This window comes from Pongo abelii, chromosome 23, assembly GCF_028885655.2.
Source record: "Pongo abelii isolate AG06213 chromosome 23, NHGRI_mPonAbe1-v2.0_pri, whole genome shotgun sequence".
NCBI lineage: Eukaryota > Metazoa > Chordata > Mammalia > Primates > Hominidae > Pongo > Pongo abelii.
The window spans coordinates 38,708,664-38,728,847 of NC_085929.1; the positions used below are offsets into that span (position 1 = coordinate 38,708,664).

The 20,184-nt window shown below is 42.0% G+C and overlaps 1 protein-coding gene across 1 annotated transcript in view; it reads right to left on the reverse strand.

Annotated features, from left to right (window-relative positions):
• Positions 1 to 19,955, reverse strand: part of SLC5A4 (solute carrier family 5 member 4) — a 37,446-nt gene extending 17,491 nt beyond the window's left edge. Inside the window, exons 1-7 of the mRNA XM_024240012.3 lie at positions 19,803 to 19,955; positions 18,744 to 18,815; positions 16,689 to 16,793; positions 13,674 to 13,733; positions 12,336 to 12,440; positions 2,970 to 3,075; positions 1,239 to 1,319 (exon numbers count right to left, since the gene is read on the reverse strand). Coding sequence (XP_024095780.2) covers positions 1,239 to 1,319; positions 2,970 to 3,075; positions 12,336 to 12,440; positions 13,674 to 13,733; positions 16,689 to 16,793; positions 18,744 to 18,815; positions 19,803 to 19,937 — 664 coding nt within the window. The 5' untranslated portion in view covers positions 19,938 to 19,955. The remainder of the gene's footprint in view (positions 1 to 1,238; positions 1,320 to 2,969; positions 3,076 to 12,335; positions 12,441 to 13,673; positions 13,734 to 16,688; positions 16,794 to 18,743; positions 18,816 to 19,802) is intronic.
• Between the last annotated feature and the right edge of the window lie 229 nt (positions 19,956 to 20,184).

Here is a 20,184-nt window from a genome sequence, read left to right on the forward strand (position 1 = left end):
CTCTTCATCCTAAAGATGGCAGAATTGAGGCTTAGAGACCCTAATGCCAGGAAGTGTATCACTGAGACCAGAAACCAAGGCACCATGAACAAGAACAGCACCGAAGTTCTGGATAACTGAAGAGAAAGTACGCAAAGAATTGGTGCTAACAACTAGCCTCTGGAGTCACACTGTGCAATAGAAACATTCTGCAATGATAGAACTGTTCTGTATCCATGCCGTCCAGTATGGCTAGTTTTCCTGTGCAAAGATAAATACCATAATAAGACAAAACAAATATTGGCAAGCTGTAAATTAGATCAATATTGCTTGACGGCAATGAACTGAATGATAGTAATAAGTGAGCATTATTAAGAAAACTCCAACCTATATTTGTGTATTGTAACAATGTATTATAATAGATTTCCATCCAAAATAGTCATAATGAGGTTATGGATGTTTTGGATGAAAATCCACTACAATACATCGTTAGAATACACAAACACAGGTTGTGTATTCTATGTTTGTGTATGATTCAGTTGAACTGACTAATATTCAGTTCTCAAATTTTTTCCTACTATTTAATCCTTCATTTCATAAAAATTCTATGTAAATGAAAGGTTTCTAGACAATACTTCTGTAAAATTATCAGCTCAATGCTACTGATTTTGTCTGTCCTTAACACAAAGAAATTAAGGTTAAATGAGATAACTTATCTAAGCAGTAATTTTTTTTTTTTTTTTTTTTTTTGAGATGGAGTCTTGCTCTGTCGCCCAGGCTGAAGTGCAGTGGCGCCATCTCGGCTCACTGCAACCTCCGATTTCCGGGTTCACCCCATTCTCCTGCCTCAGCCTCCCGAGTAGCTGGGACTACAAGCGCCTGCCACCACGCCCGGCTTATTTTTTATATTTTTAGTAGAGACGGGGATTCACCGTGTTAGCCAGGATGGCCTCGATCTCCTGACCTCATGATCCACCTGCCTCGGCCTCCCAAAGTGCTGGGATTACAGGCGTGAGCCACCGCGCCCGGTCTCTAAGCAGTAATTTTTAAAAGAAAGTGATGTTCTCTTCCCCACCATCCATTTCCTCATGCTGAGGTAATAAAGCAAAGAAGTCAGGCAGATATTTCAGTGATGGGGATTATGTAAATAACTGACCAGATGGAACTGGAAGGCATCCCAATAAAGATCAGACAGACTGAACAGAAACAAGTCCCGTGATTTCCAGCCCCTGGGCACTGCATGCAGGGTCATCACTTACCAAACCCCATGAGAATAAAAGAGCCAATCAGCATGATGATGGTCTGGAGGGTGTCTGTGTAAATCACCGAGGCCAAGCCCCCTGGTGAGAGAAAGAAAAGAACCAGGGCAATTTTATCCACGTGTCCTCATGTATTTACCTTCACCACCGGGTTCTCCTCCACCCGGAACCCTGGAAATGACCCAGTAGAAGACATCAAAAGCTCCTAGGTGAGCCACAAGCTTGTCCTGGCATCATGATCTCCTCAGCACTGGTTTTCCTACTTCCCTTGCCTTGCCCTGATTCAAAGTTTCTGTGAATTACAGTGAAGTTTCATCTTTGTGTGAGTTTTTGAATATTAAGTAAGGGAAAAGGCAGCACTTTAATACCATGAAAGTTTCTCTTAATCCCTCAATTTACGCCCATTCAGCACAGTGCACCTGCTCTAAAATATCTAATGAGACCACATTTGCTCTAGTGCCAGAATGTATTATTGTTTCATTAATTCAGTACCAGATATAGTTACTGTGTTTTGTGTTTTGCTGTAGTGTTGAACAACAACAAAACCAAAACCCAACTTCTTTTTCAGTTCTAGACTAACTAGGCTCTCAGTCTAGTTAGTCACCAGCACCTGCAACAAGATATTCCCTTTATGAGAGTGTCATGAGAAAATAAGATGAATCCCGAACACAGGAGACTCATGCCCTTATCGCTCCCTTATTCTGAAACACATGCTCTGTGAAAGTTGTCTGTACCAAAATAGAGACACTTATGCCAAACCCTAACAAAATGGGGCTGGGAGGCCATGCAGGTAGGGCCCTCATACACCTATGCCGGTAACAGGAACTGTTGGAAGACATTATCATGAAGACTGTCTCCTAGCAACAGCCAGTACCACCAATGAACAAACACCAGCACCTGCAGCAAGCAGGTGAAACAATCATCTTTGTTTCAAAACAGCTTATGTGGACTCTCCCTCTCTGTCTTTAAAAGCCTCACCTTGCCCCAACCCCCTTGGAAGTCCTGTGGTCTGCAATAGCGCATGTATCCTGGTTTGCAATCCCTCACTATTCCCGAAGAAACTCCTCATTTTGGAGAGTTGGTCTCTCTGTCGCTCATTTTAGGTTGACAGCTCAAATGCACGAAAATGGCCCCAAAACTGTTTTGACTGTTCTAGCTGGTATTTTTCCTTACGTCTTCCAACTCAGCTGGTATACTTTAATTTTTATGTTAGTATGCATGAGAAGCATATCAACATACCTGGTTCATGACAGCCTGCTTGGACTACTGTCACACATCGTCTCCCGCCAGCAACCCACTGCTCCAGTTCTCCTCTCCCAACTGCACCATTCATGGCCGTGGCCATGCCCTGGCATCCTGTGTTCATTTGAACCTCGCCTTTCATTTGCTAGTCTCCTATCTGAGCTGCTACTTCCTCCCAACCGTCTGTGTGGAGATATGCTGAATTCTAAGTGCCAGTCTGGGTACCAAACACATAGCTGAACCAAATGACCTGTTTCCCACCCCATCCCCCACATAATTCCCTTCCATCAAGATGTTCACGTCTAATATGGAGGATTCTGTGTTGTATGCTCTAGTTGTGTTTCTGGTGCTGTGCTTGACTCTCATAGTGAGAATGAAATGGTGCCTTTACCTCGGCAGTGACAAGGCTAACACTGACAATGCTAATTGCAGGTTGGGGTGGGATCAGCACAAGACAGCCTGAGTGAGCAAAATATGCAACATACTCACCAGTGATGGTGTAAACAGCAGTCATAGCCAAGAGGATGAAGATTGCCAGGTAAAGGTCCAATCCCAAGGCCAGCTTGATGAATATGGCTCCAGAAAATATGTCTGCCTAAAAAGGGAACAGTCAGGATGAGAAAGAAACATGCATTGGAGGCCACTGGCTTCTCTGCCCCAATGTCCACTCTTCTCAACCCTTCTTTTTCTGATCGACTCCTACTTACCCTTCAAGAATCCACTGAGATGGCCCCAGAGTAATACCTTCCATAAAGCCTCAAAAAACGATTTTCACTCTCTTCACTCTCTTCTGTATTCTCATAGAAGTTAGTTCATTGCTCAATTGAGGTGCTTATTAAATGAAGTGACATGTCCTGAGAACTTTTTCTGTATCATGAGGCTTAGAGAGGCTGAGTAATTGCTTATAGGAAGCCCCTGGACTGTGATGGAGTATTTAGAAATATATCTTCTCCTTGAGCCCAGGAGTTTGAGGCTGCAGTGAGCGGTAATTGAGTCACTGCACTCCAGCCTGGGAGTGCATATTTTATATATATATAAAATATATAAAATATATAAAATATTTTATATCATATATATCATATATATCATGTATATTTATATCATATATAAAATATATGATATATTATATATATATTTATATAAAATATATGATATATAAATATATATTTATATAATATATGATATATTATATAAATATATAATTTATATAAAATATATGATATATTATATAAATATATATTTATATAAAATATATGATATATTATATATAAAATATATACTTATATAAAATATATGATATATTATATATAAAATATATATTTATATAAAATGTATGATATATTATATATAAAATATATATTTATATAAAATGTATGATATATTATATATAAATATATATTTGTATAAAATATATGATATATTATATATAATATGTAATATCTAATTATTATATATAATATATAATATCTAATTATTATATATAATATATAATATATAATTATTATATATAATATATAATATATAATATATAATATAATATATAATATATAATATATAATATATAATATATTATATGTAATATATAATATATTATATAATATATAATATATGATATATAAAATATATAATATATTTATTACTTAATAAATATATTAATTAAATATAATATACTTATTAAATATAATATACTTAAATATATAAAATATATCACATATTATATCGTGTGTTTTATGTACTATAAAATTTATTAATGGCAAAAACCGCAATTACTTTTGCACCAACCTAATATATTGGATAGAAAGTATGTACCAAACGGCCGGACATGGTGGCTCACGCCTGTAATCCCAGCACTTTGGGAGGCCCAGGCGGGCAGATCACGAGGTCAGGAGATTGAGACCATCCTGGCTAACACAGTGAAACCCTGTCTCTACTACAAATACAAAAAATTAGCCAGGCATGGTGGCAGCTGCCTGTAGTCCCAGCTACTTGGGAGGCTGAGGCAGGAGAATGGTGTGAACCCAGGAGGCGGAGCTTGCAGTGAGCAGAGATGGCGCCGCTGCACTCCAGCTCGGTGACAGAGCGAGACTCCATCTCAAAAAAAAAAAAAAAAAAAAGAAAGTATGTACCAAAATAGAATGCGACCAAAGAACATTGTTTCATTTATATTCCAAATAGATATGTGCTACAGTGATGGAAAATTGGTTTGAATTGGGAGGTTAGTTATGATTATTTTTGAAATTGAGGGGAAAATGTAAAATTCATTTAGATTATGCAGACTGTGCTGTAAAAGCATGATGTTGGCTGGAATTCAATTAATTACATGTGTCTGTGACCCTCCTAGGGCCCTTAGGTCTAACCAGAAAAAAAGGAGACTATGATCAACTTAGAAATCTCTCTAAGGCAAACATATTTCAGTGGGAAGTACATTTTCTTGTCTACACTGTTTGGCTCAGCATAATTAACATGAATAATTCAGGACAATTTCTTGCTAGTTATTACATACGTGTGTATATATATATGTGTGTATATATATATATAAAACTAATAATATATATGTTCTTAGAATTAGTATTCTCGTTTGCCAATGAGGATTTTTATAATTATCTGTTTGTTTTAATTTTCCTAAAATTATTAACAGAACTGAGTCCGTTTTAAGAGACAAATTGCGTAACATTTTTTTCTCTGTTCTGGAAAAACTTAAGCTGCCAACAGATCATCTCTTACTTGAAACCTTGAAAGAATTCACCCCTACCCTTCTCCATGTCCCCAAACTACCTGTCAGGTAGGTTATTATTATCATCATTTTGCATCTGAGAAAACTGAGGCTTAGGGAGTTTGTCCTAAATCACCCAGATAGAAAGTGGTAAGCTCAGGATTTAGACCTGTGTGGTGTGACTCAGAAGCTTACATGGTTAAACACTTTGTTATACTGCTATCATGGAATTTTACTTAGTGAAATACGTGGGGAACACTTAGAGAAGTATAGATAAATTATTCTAGGAAGATGGTGAATGTGGCAGCATAGTTTGTGAACTTCCATGAATCTCTACATCAGACAGAGCAAGTTTATGGCAAAACCAACAAAATTAGATGACAGGGTATTTCCGTGAGGCCCAAAAGGCAAGATGGTAGGTGCAAATCAACCTCAGCCACAAGACCTGCATGGCAGCAAGATCTGGGAGGAGGCAGAGAGAAACAGCAGCTTATGTGAAGAAATTTAGAGTTAGACATCCCCACATAGCCACCAGGTGACTGCTGAGAAGCACAGTGGGACAATTTCAGAACTACAGCAGAGCATAGAAGAGATTTTGCTTTAATAACCACTGGGCAACTGTAAGGGCTCCTTGGTAAATTCCAAAAGGGTTCAGAGTAGTCTGGGTCAAACAAGCTCTCAAAACTAACAGCCAAAGCTGCCTTTCAGAACAGGGACCTACACCGAGGAGAAGCTTCTAGAAGTGGCAACAGAGTTTGGCAAAATGAGGAACACCATGTTTGATAATACACTAGTCTTATGGTGGGGATGGAGGAGAACTGCAAATAAGTTGTGAATTCATATTTAGTTTGTTTTTTTTGTAGCAGTATGGGCGAGGCAATTTGGAAATAATTTTGTTTTTAAAAATATTTACTTATTTTTGTTTCAGCCAGGCACAGTGGCTCATGCCTGTAATCCCAGCACTTTGGGAGGCCAAAGCGGATGGATCACTTGAGGTCATTTGTCAATTTATGCTTTTGTTATCTGTGGTTTTGAGGTCTTATCTAAAAAAATCTTTGCCCAGACCAATGTCCTGAAGCATTTCTGAAACCATTTTTGATGCATTATAGGGTTGAGCAAACATATTTTATATATATATGTGTGTGTGTGTGTGTGTGTATGTGTATGTGTGTGTGTATATATATATCTGTGTGTGTGTGTATATATATCTGTGTGTGTGTATGTGTGTGTATATATATATCTGTATATGTGTGTGTGTATGTGTGTGTGTATATATATATCTGTGTGTGTGTATATATATATCTGTATGTGTGTGTATATATATCTGTATGTGTGTGTATGTGTGTGTGTATATATATCTGTATATGTGTGTGTGTATATATCTGTATGTGTGTGTGTATGTGTGTGTGTATATATATATCTGTATATGTGTGTGTATGTGTGTGTATATATATATCTGTGTGTGTGTGTGTATATATATCTGTATGTGTGTGTGTATGTGCGTGTGTATGTGTGTGTGTGTGTGTGTGTGTGTATATATCTGTATGTGTGTGTGTGTGTGTATTTCTGTATGTGTGTGTGTATATATATATATGTTGATGACTTGGAGGGCCAGGATTCTCAGTTGTGGAAGAGGGAACATATAAATATAGACTTGCAGAAGGCAATAAAATACTCTATAGAGCTGGATTGGAATTGGAGGTATTAGTGTGAACTCATGATTTCTAAACTGTATATGTATGTGTATAGCTGCCTAGAAAGTATATGTATGTGTGTGTGTGAATATATCTATTTATGTGTGTGCATTTACATGTGTGTATGTATGCATTTATTTCCTAATTATGTCAACTAAAATAGTCAAGAAAAAAAGTCCACCCAATAAGCACACTTAGCATGCAGATTTTTGTTTCTAATACACCTCCCCCCTAAAGGAGCCAGGGCTGTCCCAGAAAAATAGGTGATTCTAGGGCTGGAGCAGGGCTGGTACAAGATGAGTCTGAAATATTTTGTTAGGCCAGAATTTAAGAAATTGCCCAACAAAATGATGGGATCATGCCCCCTCCTTTACACAGAATCCAGTTTGAGGAACTCTCACTGGCCAAATGTGGTGTAAGTATCAAAATAACTGGCTGGGTGCGGTGGCTCATGCCTGTAATCCCAGCACTTTGGGAGGCTGAGGCGGGCAGATCACGAGATCAGGAGTTCGAGACCAGCCTGACCAGCATGGTGAAAACCTGTCTCTACCAAAAATACAAAAAATTAGCCAGGCATGGTGGTGCGTGCCTGTAGTCCCAGCTACTTAGGAGGCTGAGGCAGGAGAATTGCTTGAACCTGGCAGGCAGAGGTTGCAGTAAACTGAGGTCACGCCACTGCACTCCAGCCTGGGCGACAGAGTGAGACTCCGTCTCAAAAAAAAAAAAAAGTATCAAAATAACTGCATATAATAATATTGGTAAACCAATGATAAATAGGAATGTATCAGTCCATATCAGTAACAGATAAATAGAGAAGGGAAGACTCCTGCCCTCAGTAGCCTGCTGAATGCTGGCTGGGAACTATGGAAGGAGCGCTAGGAGTTTTGGAAAATTATGATTTGGCAACCATCATAGTAAAGATTGGATCTGATAAGAACCATTTATGAATGCTAAATCTAGTGGAAAAATTTGAAGAGGAACTGGATATTTCAATGGTTTAAAGGATCTGTCACAGACTGCTTATTGGTTACAGGGGAAAATAAAACAGTAATTCTATAGTGGAGAAACTGGGCAATGCTTTGGCCAGGTGATTAAAATGAACATCATCATTGAGGAACAGACGGGCATTGAATGCTTCTAGATAGGATACTTTTAGTAGGATACATCACTTATGCAGTATTCCAGCCAAGAAGAATGCATAACGTGAATCCAACCATGAAGAAATATCAGGCAAATCCAAAATAAAAATTGTCATATTAAGAAGGGTGGAGTAGGGACTCTATCCTTCAAATTGTCAGTGTCATCAAAGACAGAAAAGGGGTATGGAAATGTTCCAGATGAAAGGAGGCTAAAGACATTTGGCAATTGAATGTAGTACCTGACCCTAGACTGCATCCTGTACTGGAGAAGAAAAGATGATTAAAAAGGGTATTACTGGGTCAATTTACAAAGTTGGAATTTAAATGGTAGATTAGTGTATCCATGTTATGTTTACTTGAGTTGATAATTCCAATTGGTTTTGCAAGAAATTATCCCTGCTTCTAGGAATAACGATATACAGGTAAGGCTCAGTTTAAAAAACCATCATTTTACAACTGCCACAGTAAAGACTGGATCAGGTAAAAATCACTGGATCAGGTAGAATCATCAATGAGTGTTAAATCTGGGGGAAATTTTACATTGAAATTATTGGGGTTTAAAGGTCAATGACATACGTAACGATCTCAAATAGTTAAAAACATATGAGAGACACCTTGGGAGGCCAAGCAGGGTGGATCATTTGAGGTCAGGAGTTCGAGCCCAGCCTAGCCAACATGGTGAAATCCCATCTCTACTAAAAATACAAAAAAAATTAGCCGAGCGTGTTGGTGCGTGCCTGTAATCCTGGCTACTGGGGAGGCTGAGGCAGGAGAATCGCTTGAACGTGGGAGGCAGAGGTTGCAGTGAGCCGAGATTGCACCACTGCACTCCAGCCTGGAAGATAGAGTGAGACTCTGTCTCTGTTTCTCTGTAGAACTTGGGGCTAGAAACAGGTGTAGCAGGAGACGGTTGTATTTTTCTCTAAGATTTGAAATAAAATCTGACATTTTACCATCCCACACGATATTGATGTTGGCCAAAAACCTGTTCTTGATTTTCTGAGCCTGGATCCCAACTCAGTTGTACAAATACAAAGTACTTTCTGTAACTCTATTGCACATTGGGGTTTCCCAGGAATACCAACTAATATTGAGGGAAGATTTCACTTTTAAAAAAATGTTCACCATTTCAGAAAAAGAACGTTACCTGTGGAGGTGCCACGTGTGATAGCTGCCTCTGCCTGCATTTATAGCTGTCTTCACTCATACTGCTTTATCCTCATCCACAGAGGGGCGAGTATTACACCACAGCCTTTTGACTTCATGTGTAGTTCTACTTAATCATTTTCATATTAAAACACACTATCTTATTATGGATTCCTTGACCTTTGTTTCTATTATATAGTACTATTAAGGAATTAAATCCATGGTTTTGAAATTATATGTAAGTAGTTGACATATTATCAATGAATTTTTTCCTAAAGAATTAGGGACTACTCCAGGTCACTCACACTGGGGTGCAATGACATGATCTTAGCTCATTATAACTTAGCTCCTGGGTTCAAGTGATCCTTCTGCCTCAGCCAGAGTAGCTGGGACAATAAATGTGTGCCCCCATACCTGGCTAAATAATTTTTATTTTTTGTAGAGACAAGGGTCTCACTATTTAGCCCAGGCAGGTCTGGAACTCCTGGCCTCCAGTGATCCTCCTGCCTCAGCCTCCCAAAGTGCTGGGATTACAGGCAGAAGTCACTGGGCTCAGCCATCAGTGACATTTTTCTTTTATTGTGATGAAACATATATGACATAAAATTTACCATTGTAACCATTTAAGTGTATAATTCAGTGGCATTAATTACACTAACAATGACCGTAAAATATTTCTCATAATAAAGAAGAATTGCAAGGATCAGGATTTTATTTTGCTATAAAGGACTGTATTAAAACAATAGTCATTATCTGAATAAAGACTGTAGATTAGATAATGGTTTGTATCAAATCTCAATACATATGTTATTGCAGGTTGAGAACCAGTGAACAAGATGATCTTATTCCAATCTGGGCAGAGGAGAGTTACGAAAACTGTCCTGTCCTAACGTCTCATAACGATCTGTTTAATAAGTAACTAGGAGACAATCTGTTATCAGAGTGTAAGAGTACACAAAAGGTCATGTCTAAGGTTAATCATTATTAATGTCACTTAAGACATAAACCTGCAGGCAAGAATGGACTCCTGCTGAGGTGTCTTTCCAGCCAACCACGGACTCTACACAGCCACAGACCTGCACATGGCTTCCCTGCACCCACACCCAGCTCACCAACATTCTGTCCCTCCCCATCCACCAGTAACCCTCCAGCTTGGGAGGTTGCATCTTTCGGGGGCCCCTTTTCACTGTGCATTGTCCTCTGTTCTCTGCCTTCATGCCTGCTCATGCTCTTTTTTTTAAAAAAATTTTTTATTTATCTACTTTTTTGAGACGGAGTCTCGCTCTTGTCACCAGGCTGGAGTGCAGTCGCGCGATCTCAGTTCACTGCAACCTCTGCCTCCCGGGTTCAAGCAATTCTCCTGCCTCAGCCTCCTGAGTAGCTGGGACTACAGGTGCATGCCACCATGCCCAGCTAATTTTTGTATGTTTAGTAGAGACGAGGTTTCACCATGTTGGTCAGGATGGTCTCCATCTCTTGACCTCACGATCTGCCTGCCTCGGCCTCCCAAAGTGTTGGGATTACAGGCGTGAGCCACTGTGCCCGGCCTGCTCATGCTCTTTAGAACCATAAAGCTGTAGATGTCAGCACCAGAGGAGAACTGGGAGATTAGCAAGTCCAACGATTTAAGAAACGTGTGAACTCTAAGCCCCTGACACCTGTGAGCTTCTCTGCTTCCCTCTGCCTCGCCTAACCTTCCCATTCTGGGGAATACTTAAGCGCCCTCTCCAAGAGTACGACCCCCAGTGCCATCCATCAGGGAGCATCCTCTTCTCTGGGTGTGCACAGCACATTTTCTGTACTTGTCCATGCACTCTAGTTCAGCATGTATTTTAGTACATTTACATGTATTGTCATTTCAGACTAATTATTTCATGTGCAGAATTCTTATCTCCTCAGCCAGATGGTGAACTCCCGTGGCTCAAGAATCTTTGCTATGCTCACACAAAGCTCAATAATATGCAGTCAGTGCTAGGCAATGCTCACATTGCATTGGGAAGGCTCATGCCATCTAACCTAAGCAGCTAGTTCACTTCCAACAATGACTCGGCTCAACAGAGGAGCAATAGGAAAGGTCAGCCTTTTCTCTCATGAACTCTGAGACACCTGCCTAGACTGTAAACTGGAGATTATTTCATTAGTCACTGATAATGAGGAGTAAATAAGTTACTCTTTGTTTTTCACACGTGCTGCTGAATCTTCAAATTCCTTCCTTCTTTCCTCACTGATTATCTCCCAAAAATGTAATGTTTGTTTATTTATTTATTTATTTATTTATTTATTTATTTATTTTTGAGATGGAGTCTCACTTTGTCTCCCAGACTGGAGTGCAGTGGTGTGATCTTGGCTCACTGCAACCTCTGCCTCCCGGGTTCAAGCTATTCTCCTGCCTCAGCCTCCTGAGTAGCTGGGATTACTCGTGTGCATCACTATGCCTGGCTAATGTTTGTATTTTTTAATAGAGATGGGGTTTCACCATGTTGGCCAGGCTGGTCTCAAACTCCTGACCTCAAGTGATCCACCTGCCTCAGCCTCCTGAAGTGCTGGGATTACAAGTGTGCGCCACTGCACCAGGCCCCCCAAAAATGTAACTTTATAAAAAAGTACTTAAAATGTACTTTAAAATTTTTTAACACTTATTTGTGACATATGTCTTACTATGGTGGTTTTAGATAGAGTGAACTTAAGAAAACTCAGTATAATAATACAAAGTACTTTCCTTTTGGTTCATGTGTCAGATAATCAAACTGAAAATGAAAATATAAATCTGGACATGGTCTGAGAAAGAATATAAAGGTTATCTTGCAATGGAAAAGGCAGGAGACCAAGTCCTTCTCTTTACTACTAAAGACCTGTGTTACTTGAATGAGACGTTTTGTTCTTTCTTTACATCCATTTTTTCATATCCTTGATGAGAGGGGAGATTTATACCCAGAGCCTCTCACGACTTAAAAGTCTACCACTCTACGAACACAGCGTCTTTGAAGCTCTCCCTTTTTCCTCATGAAGACTTTGAAGAGACACCCCTGAGAATTTAAGACATCTATATCCTTGACCCTTTAAAGGCTGTTGACAGTCTACACATCCAGCTCTCTGATATTAGCACTCTGGCCCCATCTGACCAACCTCTTGAAGCTAAAATGCCAGGAGGCTCTGAACTCACAGAAATTAACAAAACCACACAGATGAAGAGGGAGAGGATGGAGAGGTAGACTTGAAGTCGCTTCCCACCAAACCGCTTCTTGAGATATTCCGGCATGGTCATCACCTGCAGAGACAGACATTGACAGGGACTTACCCTTAGGGCCCTGTGCGTTCAGATTATTCAGTATTTCCTAAGCACCTGTGAGTGAAAGTGCTGTGTGTGGCCCCTTCCTGGTGATGGAACCATGGCTTCTTACTCGTAGAGGCATCCCTGATGCCATGCACAGTGACTGGCAGAGGGTGGGTGCTTAAACCATGCTTCTGAAGAGAAGGACCCCCCCATGGATAACTCCAGCCAAGGTCTCTCTCCTGACCAATCTGCAGATCTCACTTTCCCACTGCCGGTTGGGCGTCTCCACCTTAGTGTCCTGAATGCACCAAACACTCATCCTGTTGAAAAGTGAAATCATCATTCTCCTTGTCATCCGTCATCTGCCTCTGATCTGGAATCCCTGGCTCCATTAATGGTGGCCTCGGGCACTCCGACCCTCGAGCTTCAGTCTTAGAGCCGATCATAATGCTTCCCCCTCCACTGCCTTCACCTTTACTGTGCCATCAAACCTGTCATCTCTGCTCCAGGGTCATTATGCAGGGGCACCATTGATTTCCCCGCTGGCTGCAGCCACATTCTATACTGGAAACCTCTCTAGGCAAGAAATTTGATTTTTTTGTCTTCTGTATATTGCTAGCAATAGGCCAGGTGAAGGGCAGGGACCCAGGTTTCATGATTGAAGAGAAAAAATAAGTGAATAAATGAATGCCTGACAGATTTACCCGAACACCGTGGATACAAAACTGGCCCAGTTGTCCCACAGAACTGATGTCTGTGGTTTATTTGAATAAGCATAGAAACTGATCCTCCCAGTGTTACAACTTGAGAAAGTTACCTTTGTCTTATCTGAGTTCCTCTTTCAGGAAATCAACCATCAGTTCTCCCTATAGGGTCAAAGAGCTGAAACTCACTAGATCAACACACCTGGACAATGAGAAGCCAGACCCCTCGCCCGTTATAATTGTCTAACCCACCACCTGCTTCCTGTTGACCGACTTCTCTTCCTTATCCCCACCCCTAATTCCTGTTTTCCCACACATGGTTACATATCTTCCCTGTTGTATAAACCCCTAATTTTAGTCCATCAGGAAAATGGATTTGAGACTGAGCTCCCATCTCCTCGGCTGTAGCACCTAAATAAAGCCTTTTTTCCTGGCAATACTCATTGTCTCAGTGATTGATCTTCTGTGCAGTGAGCAGCAGTTCCTAGAACTGAACTCTGGCATTTTGGTAACAGATACTTACCCCTGACTTGATGTAGATAGGGACAAAGATCCACCCAAGAATCAGCAACATTACTGAGGACTACAAGGAACCAAAGTAAGAGACAGTGAGACGTTAAAGAGGCTTGGCTTGTGGACCTTCTCCGTATATGACCTCTGAGTCTGGAAATTTAAAAAAAAAGTTGGCTTAATCCTGTCACATTCAAACAATTATAATCCTGAGACAATTGTGAGTTCCTTTTTTTCTGTTTCTGTGACTCAGGGGCCACCATTTTCTGAGGATTAAGTTGTGGTGAAAAAGGGAAAGAAGATAAGGGATCTGATCCCAGTGGAACCCCTGGAAGGTCATACAATCTTTGCCAAAGGGAATTTTTCTTGAATTGCATAAATGATAAATGGAGTGACAAAGCAATGAGAAAGGAACCTGGAGATAAAAGAACATCACCAGTGCTCCCCAAGTCTTCCCACATACAATGATGATAATAATATAATCTAGCATTAATGTGCAATTTTTACAGTCTTCACATAGATCACTTACGCTGCTCTCAGCCTAAGTGAGGCAGATATGAGAAGCACAGTTATTCTTATCTTAGAGAGGGGGAACTTGAGCCTTACAGAGATTAAGGGGGCCCAAGGTCACAGTGACAGGGGGAGCAGCTCAGTTCTCTGCAGCCTGCTCGTCACACCCACTTGGTCCATAGGTCATTCTGGCCATGCCTCTGAAGACTGGCTTCATTCTGGTGTCCATGGCACTATTAAAACAAAGCTCCAGCCATAGGGCATATCTGGAGGCTGGGTCCATCCTGGACTCCTGGATACTACTGAAGTAAATATAGGGGCAAAATCTTCAACAGGGGAGGGGCACAGGCATGTGTGATCTCTCAAGGTCACTTTCTGAATTCAACCAGGGAATGGTCTGTTTAAACTTTCACTATGATCCAACTTTCCTTTACACAGGCATCGTCTTCTGCCTAATATGCACATGCATGTACACGAAAACACCAGAAAGAATAAGATAAAAGAACAGAAAAACTCAGGCAACTCAAAAGCTATTGGTGGCATATCCATCACATGTCCAGCCTTGTGCTAGAGCAAACTTGTCCAACCTGTGGCCCAAACTGGCTTTGAATTTGGCCCAACACAAATTTATAAACTTTCTTAAAAAATTATAAGGTTTTTTGGTGATTTTTTTTTTTTTAGGTCGTCAGCTATTGTTAGTGTATTTTATGTGTAGCCCAAGATAATTCTTCTTCTTCTGGTGTGGTCCAGGGCAGTCAAAAGATTGGACACCCCTTTGCTAGAGGATGGGTTGGATAGTGGGAACTCAGGGAGGAGAGATGAAAGGGAGAGCTAAAATGCTCAAGTGAACATAGGGATTGAGGCATATAGAAATGACATTCCTGGTGGGAATAACTGCTTGAGAAAAATCTTAGAGGTGAGCAGTGATGTGCATGGACTGGGCCAGGCAGAATGGGACCACAGAAGTGCTGAAGGTCAAACAAACGGTGGAGGCTGGGTGCAGTGGCTCACACCTGTAATCCCAGCATTTTGGGAGGCTGAGGTGAGAGGCCCACAGAGCTCAGGAGTTAAGAGACCAGCCTGGGCAACATAGGGAGACCCCCATATCTACAAAAAAACAAAAACCTAGCTGGGCATGGTGGTGCACACCTGTGGTCCCAGCTACATGAGAGGCTATGGTGGGAGGATTGCTTGAGCCCAGGAGGTCAGTGAGCCATGATCCTGCTACTGCACTCCAGCCTGGGGAACAGAGCAAGGCTGTGGGAGTGTAAATTAGTTCAACCATTGTGGAAGGCAGTGCGGCGATTCCTCAAGGATCTAGAACCAGAAGTACCATTTGACCCATCAATCCCATTACTGGGTATATACCCAAAGGATTATAAATCATTCTACTATAAACACACATGCACATGTATGTTTATTGCAGCACTATTTACAATAGCAAATACTTGGAATCAACCCAAATGCTCACCAATGATAGACTGGGTGAAGAAAATGTGGCACATATATACCATGGAATACTACGCAGCCATAAAAAAGGATGAGTTCATGTCCTTTGCAGGGACATGGATGAAGCTGGAAAGCCATCATTCTCAGCAAACTAACCCAGGAACAGGAAATCAAACACCACATGTTCTCATTCATAAGTAGGAGTTGAACAATGAGAACACATGGACACAGGGAGGGGAACATCACACACTGGGGCCTGTCAGGGGGTGGGGGCAAGGGGAGGGAGAGCATTAGAACAAATGCCTGATGCATGCGGGGCTTAAAACCTAGATGATGGGTTCACAGGTGCAGCAAACCACCATGGCACATGGTATGTAACAAACCTGCAGGTTCTGCACATGTATCCCAGAACTTAAAATTGACCAAGAAGACAACAACAAACAAATAAGCAAAAAAAAAAAAAAAAAAAAATTAAACCAAAGAGGAGAACATTCTATACAGACACCCAGAAAAACCTGGGCTATGACTTCTATTAATATACCTGGGTGCTATGGTTTCAACGTGTACCACCAAGTTCATGTGTTGGAAACTTAATCCCCAATGCAACAGTATTGAGAGGTTGGACCATTAAGGGGTGATTAGGTCATGAGGGCTCTTCCCTCATAAACAGATAGATCCCATTATTGAGATGGTGGGTTAGTTATAGTAGGAGTGGGTTCCTGATTTTAAAAAATGAGTTTCACCCTCTCCTCCCCTTTTCTCTTCTCTTGTCTCTGTTTCTCTCCCTGTCTCTGTCTCTCTCTCTCTCTCTCTCATCCTCCATCCCTCTCTCCCTCTCTCTCCTGCCCTATTGCCCTTCCACCTTCCACCATGGGATGATGAAGCAAGAAGCCCTTGCCAGATGTGGGTCCCTCAGCCCTTGCACTTCCCAGCCTTCAGAGCTGTCAGAGATACATTTCTGCTCTTTATAAATTACCCAGCCTGTGATATTCTGTCATAGCAGCATAAAACATACTAAGACACTGGATATGGTTTTGATTTGAAGGAGAAAGCCTATGATGTCACTTACAGTCCATTCAAACGTTACGGTGGAGACTCCTGAAGCTGCTCCCGTCCCAGCCAGCCCCACATAGTGGTTGCTGCCGATGTTACTGGCAAAGAGAGAGGCGCCCATCTGGAATGCAAGAGAACAGACTAAGGTTGGAGTTAAAAGATCCAAATCAGACTTCTTGAAAATAGACAGATGCTGAGATGTTTCGGTCACTACTCCTCAGAGCAGGAGTCAAACAAACGATGGCCCCTGGGCTAATCCAGCCCACGGTCAGTTTCTGAATGGCCCACGAGCCAAGAATATTTTTACATTTTTGCATTGTTAAATAATGGTTAACAATCTAAATAAGCATAATATTTTGTGAAATGTGAAATTGTAAACATGTGAAATTGTATGATTCAAATTTCATTGTCTGGAACACGGCTGTGCTCACTGGTTTTCCATACAGACTTGGGCTGCTTTTTGTTCTACAGTAGCAGGGTTCTGTGGCTGCAATAGACTATAGGGCTAGAAAACTCTAAAGTATTTACAATCTGGCCTTTTACAGAAAAGCTTGTTGGCCTCTGTCTTGGGGGAGCATTGGTCAATCTACTAAAATGCTCTGAGTTGAGCCTGTCCTTGGCCAAGCGCTGCCAGATCTCCCATCAGCTCTTGTCCCTTTAATCATACTCAAAGACCCCAAGCTGGCTAGGAGGGAATTTCTCTCCATCCTCAAAGCCACAGGACCCTCTTTTCATTCATCCCCTCACCATTACAGTGTCTGCTGTTCTAAAGACCCAAAGATCAAGAGAGGTCCCTTGAGTGGACATGGATGAGCACCAGTCCTGGCAGAAGAGAATTGGGGTGTGGCTCTTCCCACTTTTTAAGGCCTCTGTAAAATCACTTTTTCCACTCAGCTACATCGGGCCAGAGGATGGGATTGAGCTGGTTTTTGGCTTCAAGATCTCTTGAGCCTCCTTGCATGTTTCACTAAACAGTCCTAAAAATGCAATGTCTAATTGGATGCCCCAAATAAAATTCATTTCAAACTTCCAGTTGTTCTGCTTCAGTCACCCCAGCCAGGACAGTTGCCCATCTCCACTTCCCCTCATACCATTTAGAAAATGAGTCAGATCTGTGAAGGAAGCATTTGCTAAGCACCCACTGTATAATGTGATGCTGGGCTGACACTCTCCAGGTGCAGAGGGGAAGATGCAGCCTCTGCTGCAGTGGGACCCTGGCTGAGGGGGCCACACATCAAAACCCCACAAGAACACCCACTGGGCAAGAATCAAGAGGCATCAGCATTAGCACCATCACAGGGAACACAACCAATAACTGCATGGGACATAGGGATCCATGGAGAGAGCCGGGAGGCTCCTCAGATAAGGAAGGGATGAGGTGAGGCATTGAACGAAGACAGCAGACAAGGGGAGGCCAATCCTAACAAGAGGGCCAGCATCAGCTCAGGACTGGCAACAAAGCAGGAATGTGCAGAGCTTGCAAGAAGCCAGGAGAAGACTCTTGATAAGGAGCAGAAGAAAAGAATATGAGGTGGGGCTGAACTGGGGTCCTTCGGTGCCAGACTGAACCGGCTGTCATAATAGGTGACATATTTTAATGTCCTGGAATTACAGAGAGGAGCCATGAAGTCAGAGATTTAGGAAAGGAGCCCCAGTGAGTAGGCAACCAATGTACATCAGAAATGATCAACATTCCCAATGTTTTCTACATTCACTTTTTTTTTTTTTTGAGATGGAGTTTCACTCTTGTTGCCCAGGCTGGAGTGCAGTGGCGTGATCTAGGCTCACTGCAACCTCTGCCTCCCAGGTTCAAGTGATTCTCCTGCCTCAGCCTCCTGAGTAGCTGAGATTACAGGCATGCACCACCACGTCTGGCTAATTTTTGTATTTTTAGTAGAGATGGTTTCACCATGTTAGTCAGGCTGGTCTCGAACTCCTGACCTCAGATGATCTGCCAGCCTTGGCCTCCCAAAGTGCTGGGATTACAGGCGTGAGCCACTGCACTCGGCCTACATTCACTTTTAAGCACACACTCAGGAAATTTATCTCCAGAAAACTTTGGTCCACTTACCGGCCACCAGGCCACATCACGACCAGCGAGGAAGAAGCCTCCTATAGTACCTCGGTTGGTCCCCAGCATCGCCTGGGCGGAAGGGAAGACAGGTGAGGGTCAAGCCCCAGCAAGTGCACCCAGACACCCCAGAGGCTCTGGCCAGGGTGCTGAGAGGGGTGACTTCAGCACTCCTACAGAGAGAAACGTTTCGCTGGAAAGTGTTCTATAGCATCAAATTTTAAAAGACTTCAAAAACAGTCGCTTTGTAAAAACCCAGGGCTGGAAGAACTTAAAAAAATCATAATCCTTAACTTCTGTCTTAACTGCTCTGATTATTCTCACTTATGAAACCCATGTGAGGTATCACTGAGCCATGCTTGCAATAAAATTTGCAGTCTCGGCCGGGCACGGTGGCTCATGCCTATAATTCCAGCACTTTGGGAGGCCGAGGCGGGTGGATCACGAGGTCAAGAGATCGAGACCATTCTGGCCAACATGGTGAAAACTCGTCTCTACTAAAAATACAAAAAATTAGCCGGGCGTGGTGGCGGGCACCTGTAGTCCCAGCTACTCGGGAGGCTGAGGCAGGAGAATGACGTGAACCCAGGAGACGGAGCTTGCAGTGAGCCGAGATTGTGCCAGTGCACTCCAGCCTGGACGACAGAGCAAGACTCCATCTCAAAAAAAAAAAGAAAAAAAAATTGCAGTCTCAAACTTATTAAAAGAAAAAAAGCCAACATAAATGAAGAGTCCAACTCACTAAATCAGAAAGTGAGCAAACAACAAAAGAAAGTGAAAAAAATGCGATAATAAAAATACCCTCTTTGTCCATTATGCCAGGTGTTGGCAATGCATAGTAAATCTGAAGGTCCCGGTGCTGGCTCTGTGCACACGATGGGGTTATTAGGAGAATACGTTAGCTCATTGTAAGCGTTACTTATGCAACACACAAGAAAATGATTCTGATAACACAATGACATTTGTGAAAAGCTTTGTCACAACCACACCTCTTCCCCCCTTAAGATACCCCCTCCTAAACCTTGTGCCCACCCTAAAAGCCACTGGGATTCCACCTACCCACAGCCCAACAGCCATCACCACCAGAAAATAGATGACAATGACTGAGATGTCAGCAGCATTTTGGATACGGTCAGACAACGGAGGTGGCTCTGGGGTCTCAGCTATGGTGCTGGGGCTAACCGTACTGGCCATGGCTGCAGGCAGTGCTATACCCATTCCATGCATGAGCCATCTTTATATAAGTTCCAGGTTAATGATCAGCCTCAGGCAGGTGGGGCGAGATATCAGAGCCAGCTTCTGGGTATGGAGACCTTTAAACCTCTTCTCCAAAGCTGTGGCACCCCAGCCCTCCACCCGTGAGTGCTAGCCTAGGTAGAGTGTGAGAATGAGGGATGCAGGGCCAGAAATGAGGGGAGAATTTGAGGTGGAGCATGGGGCG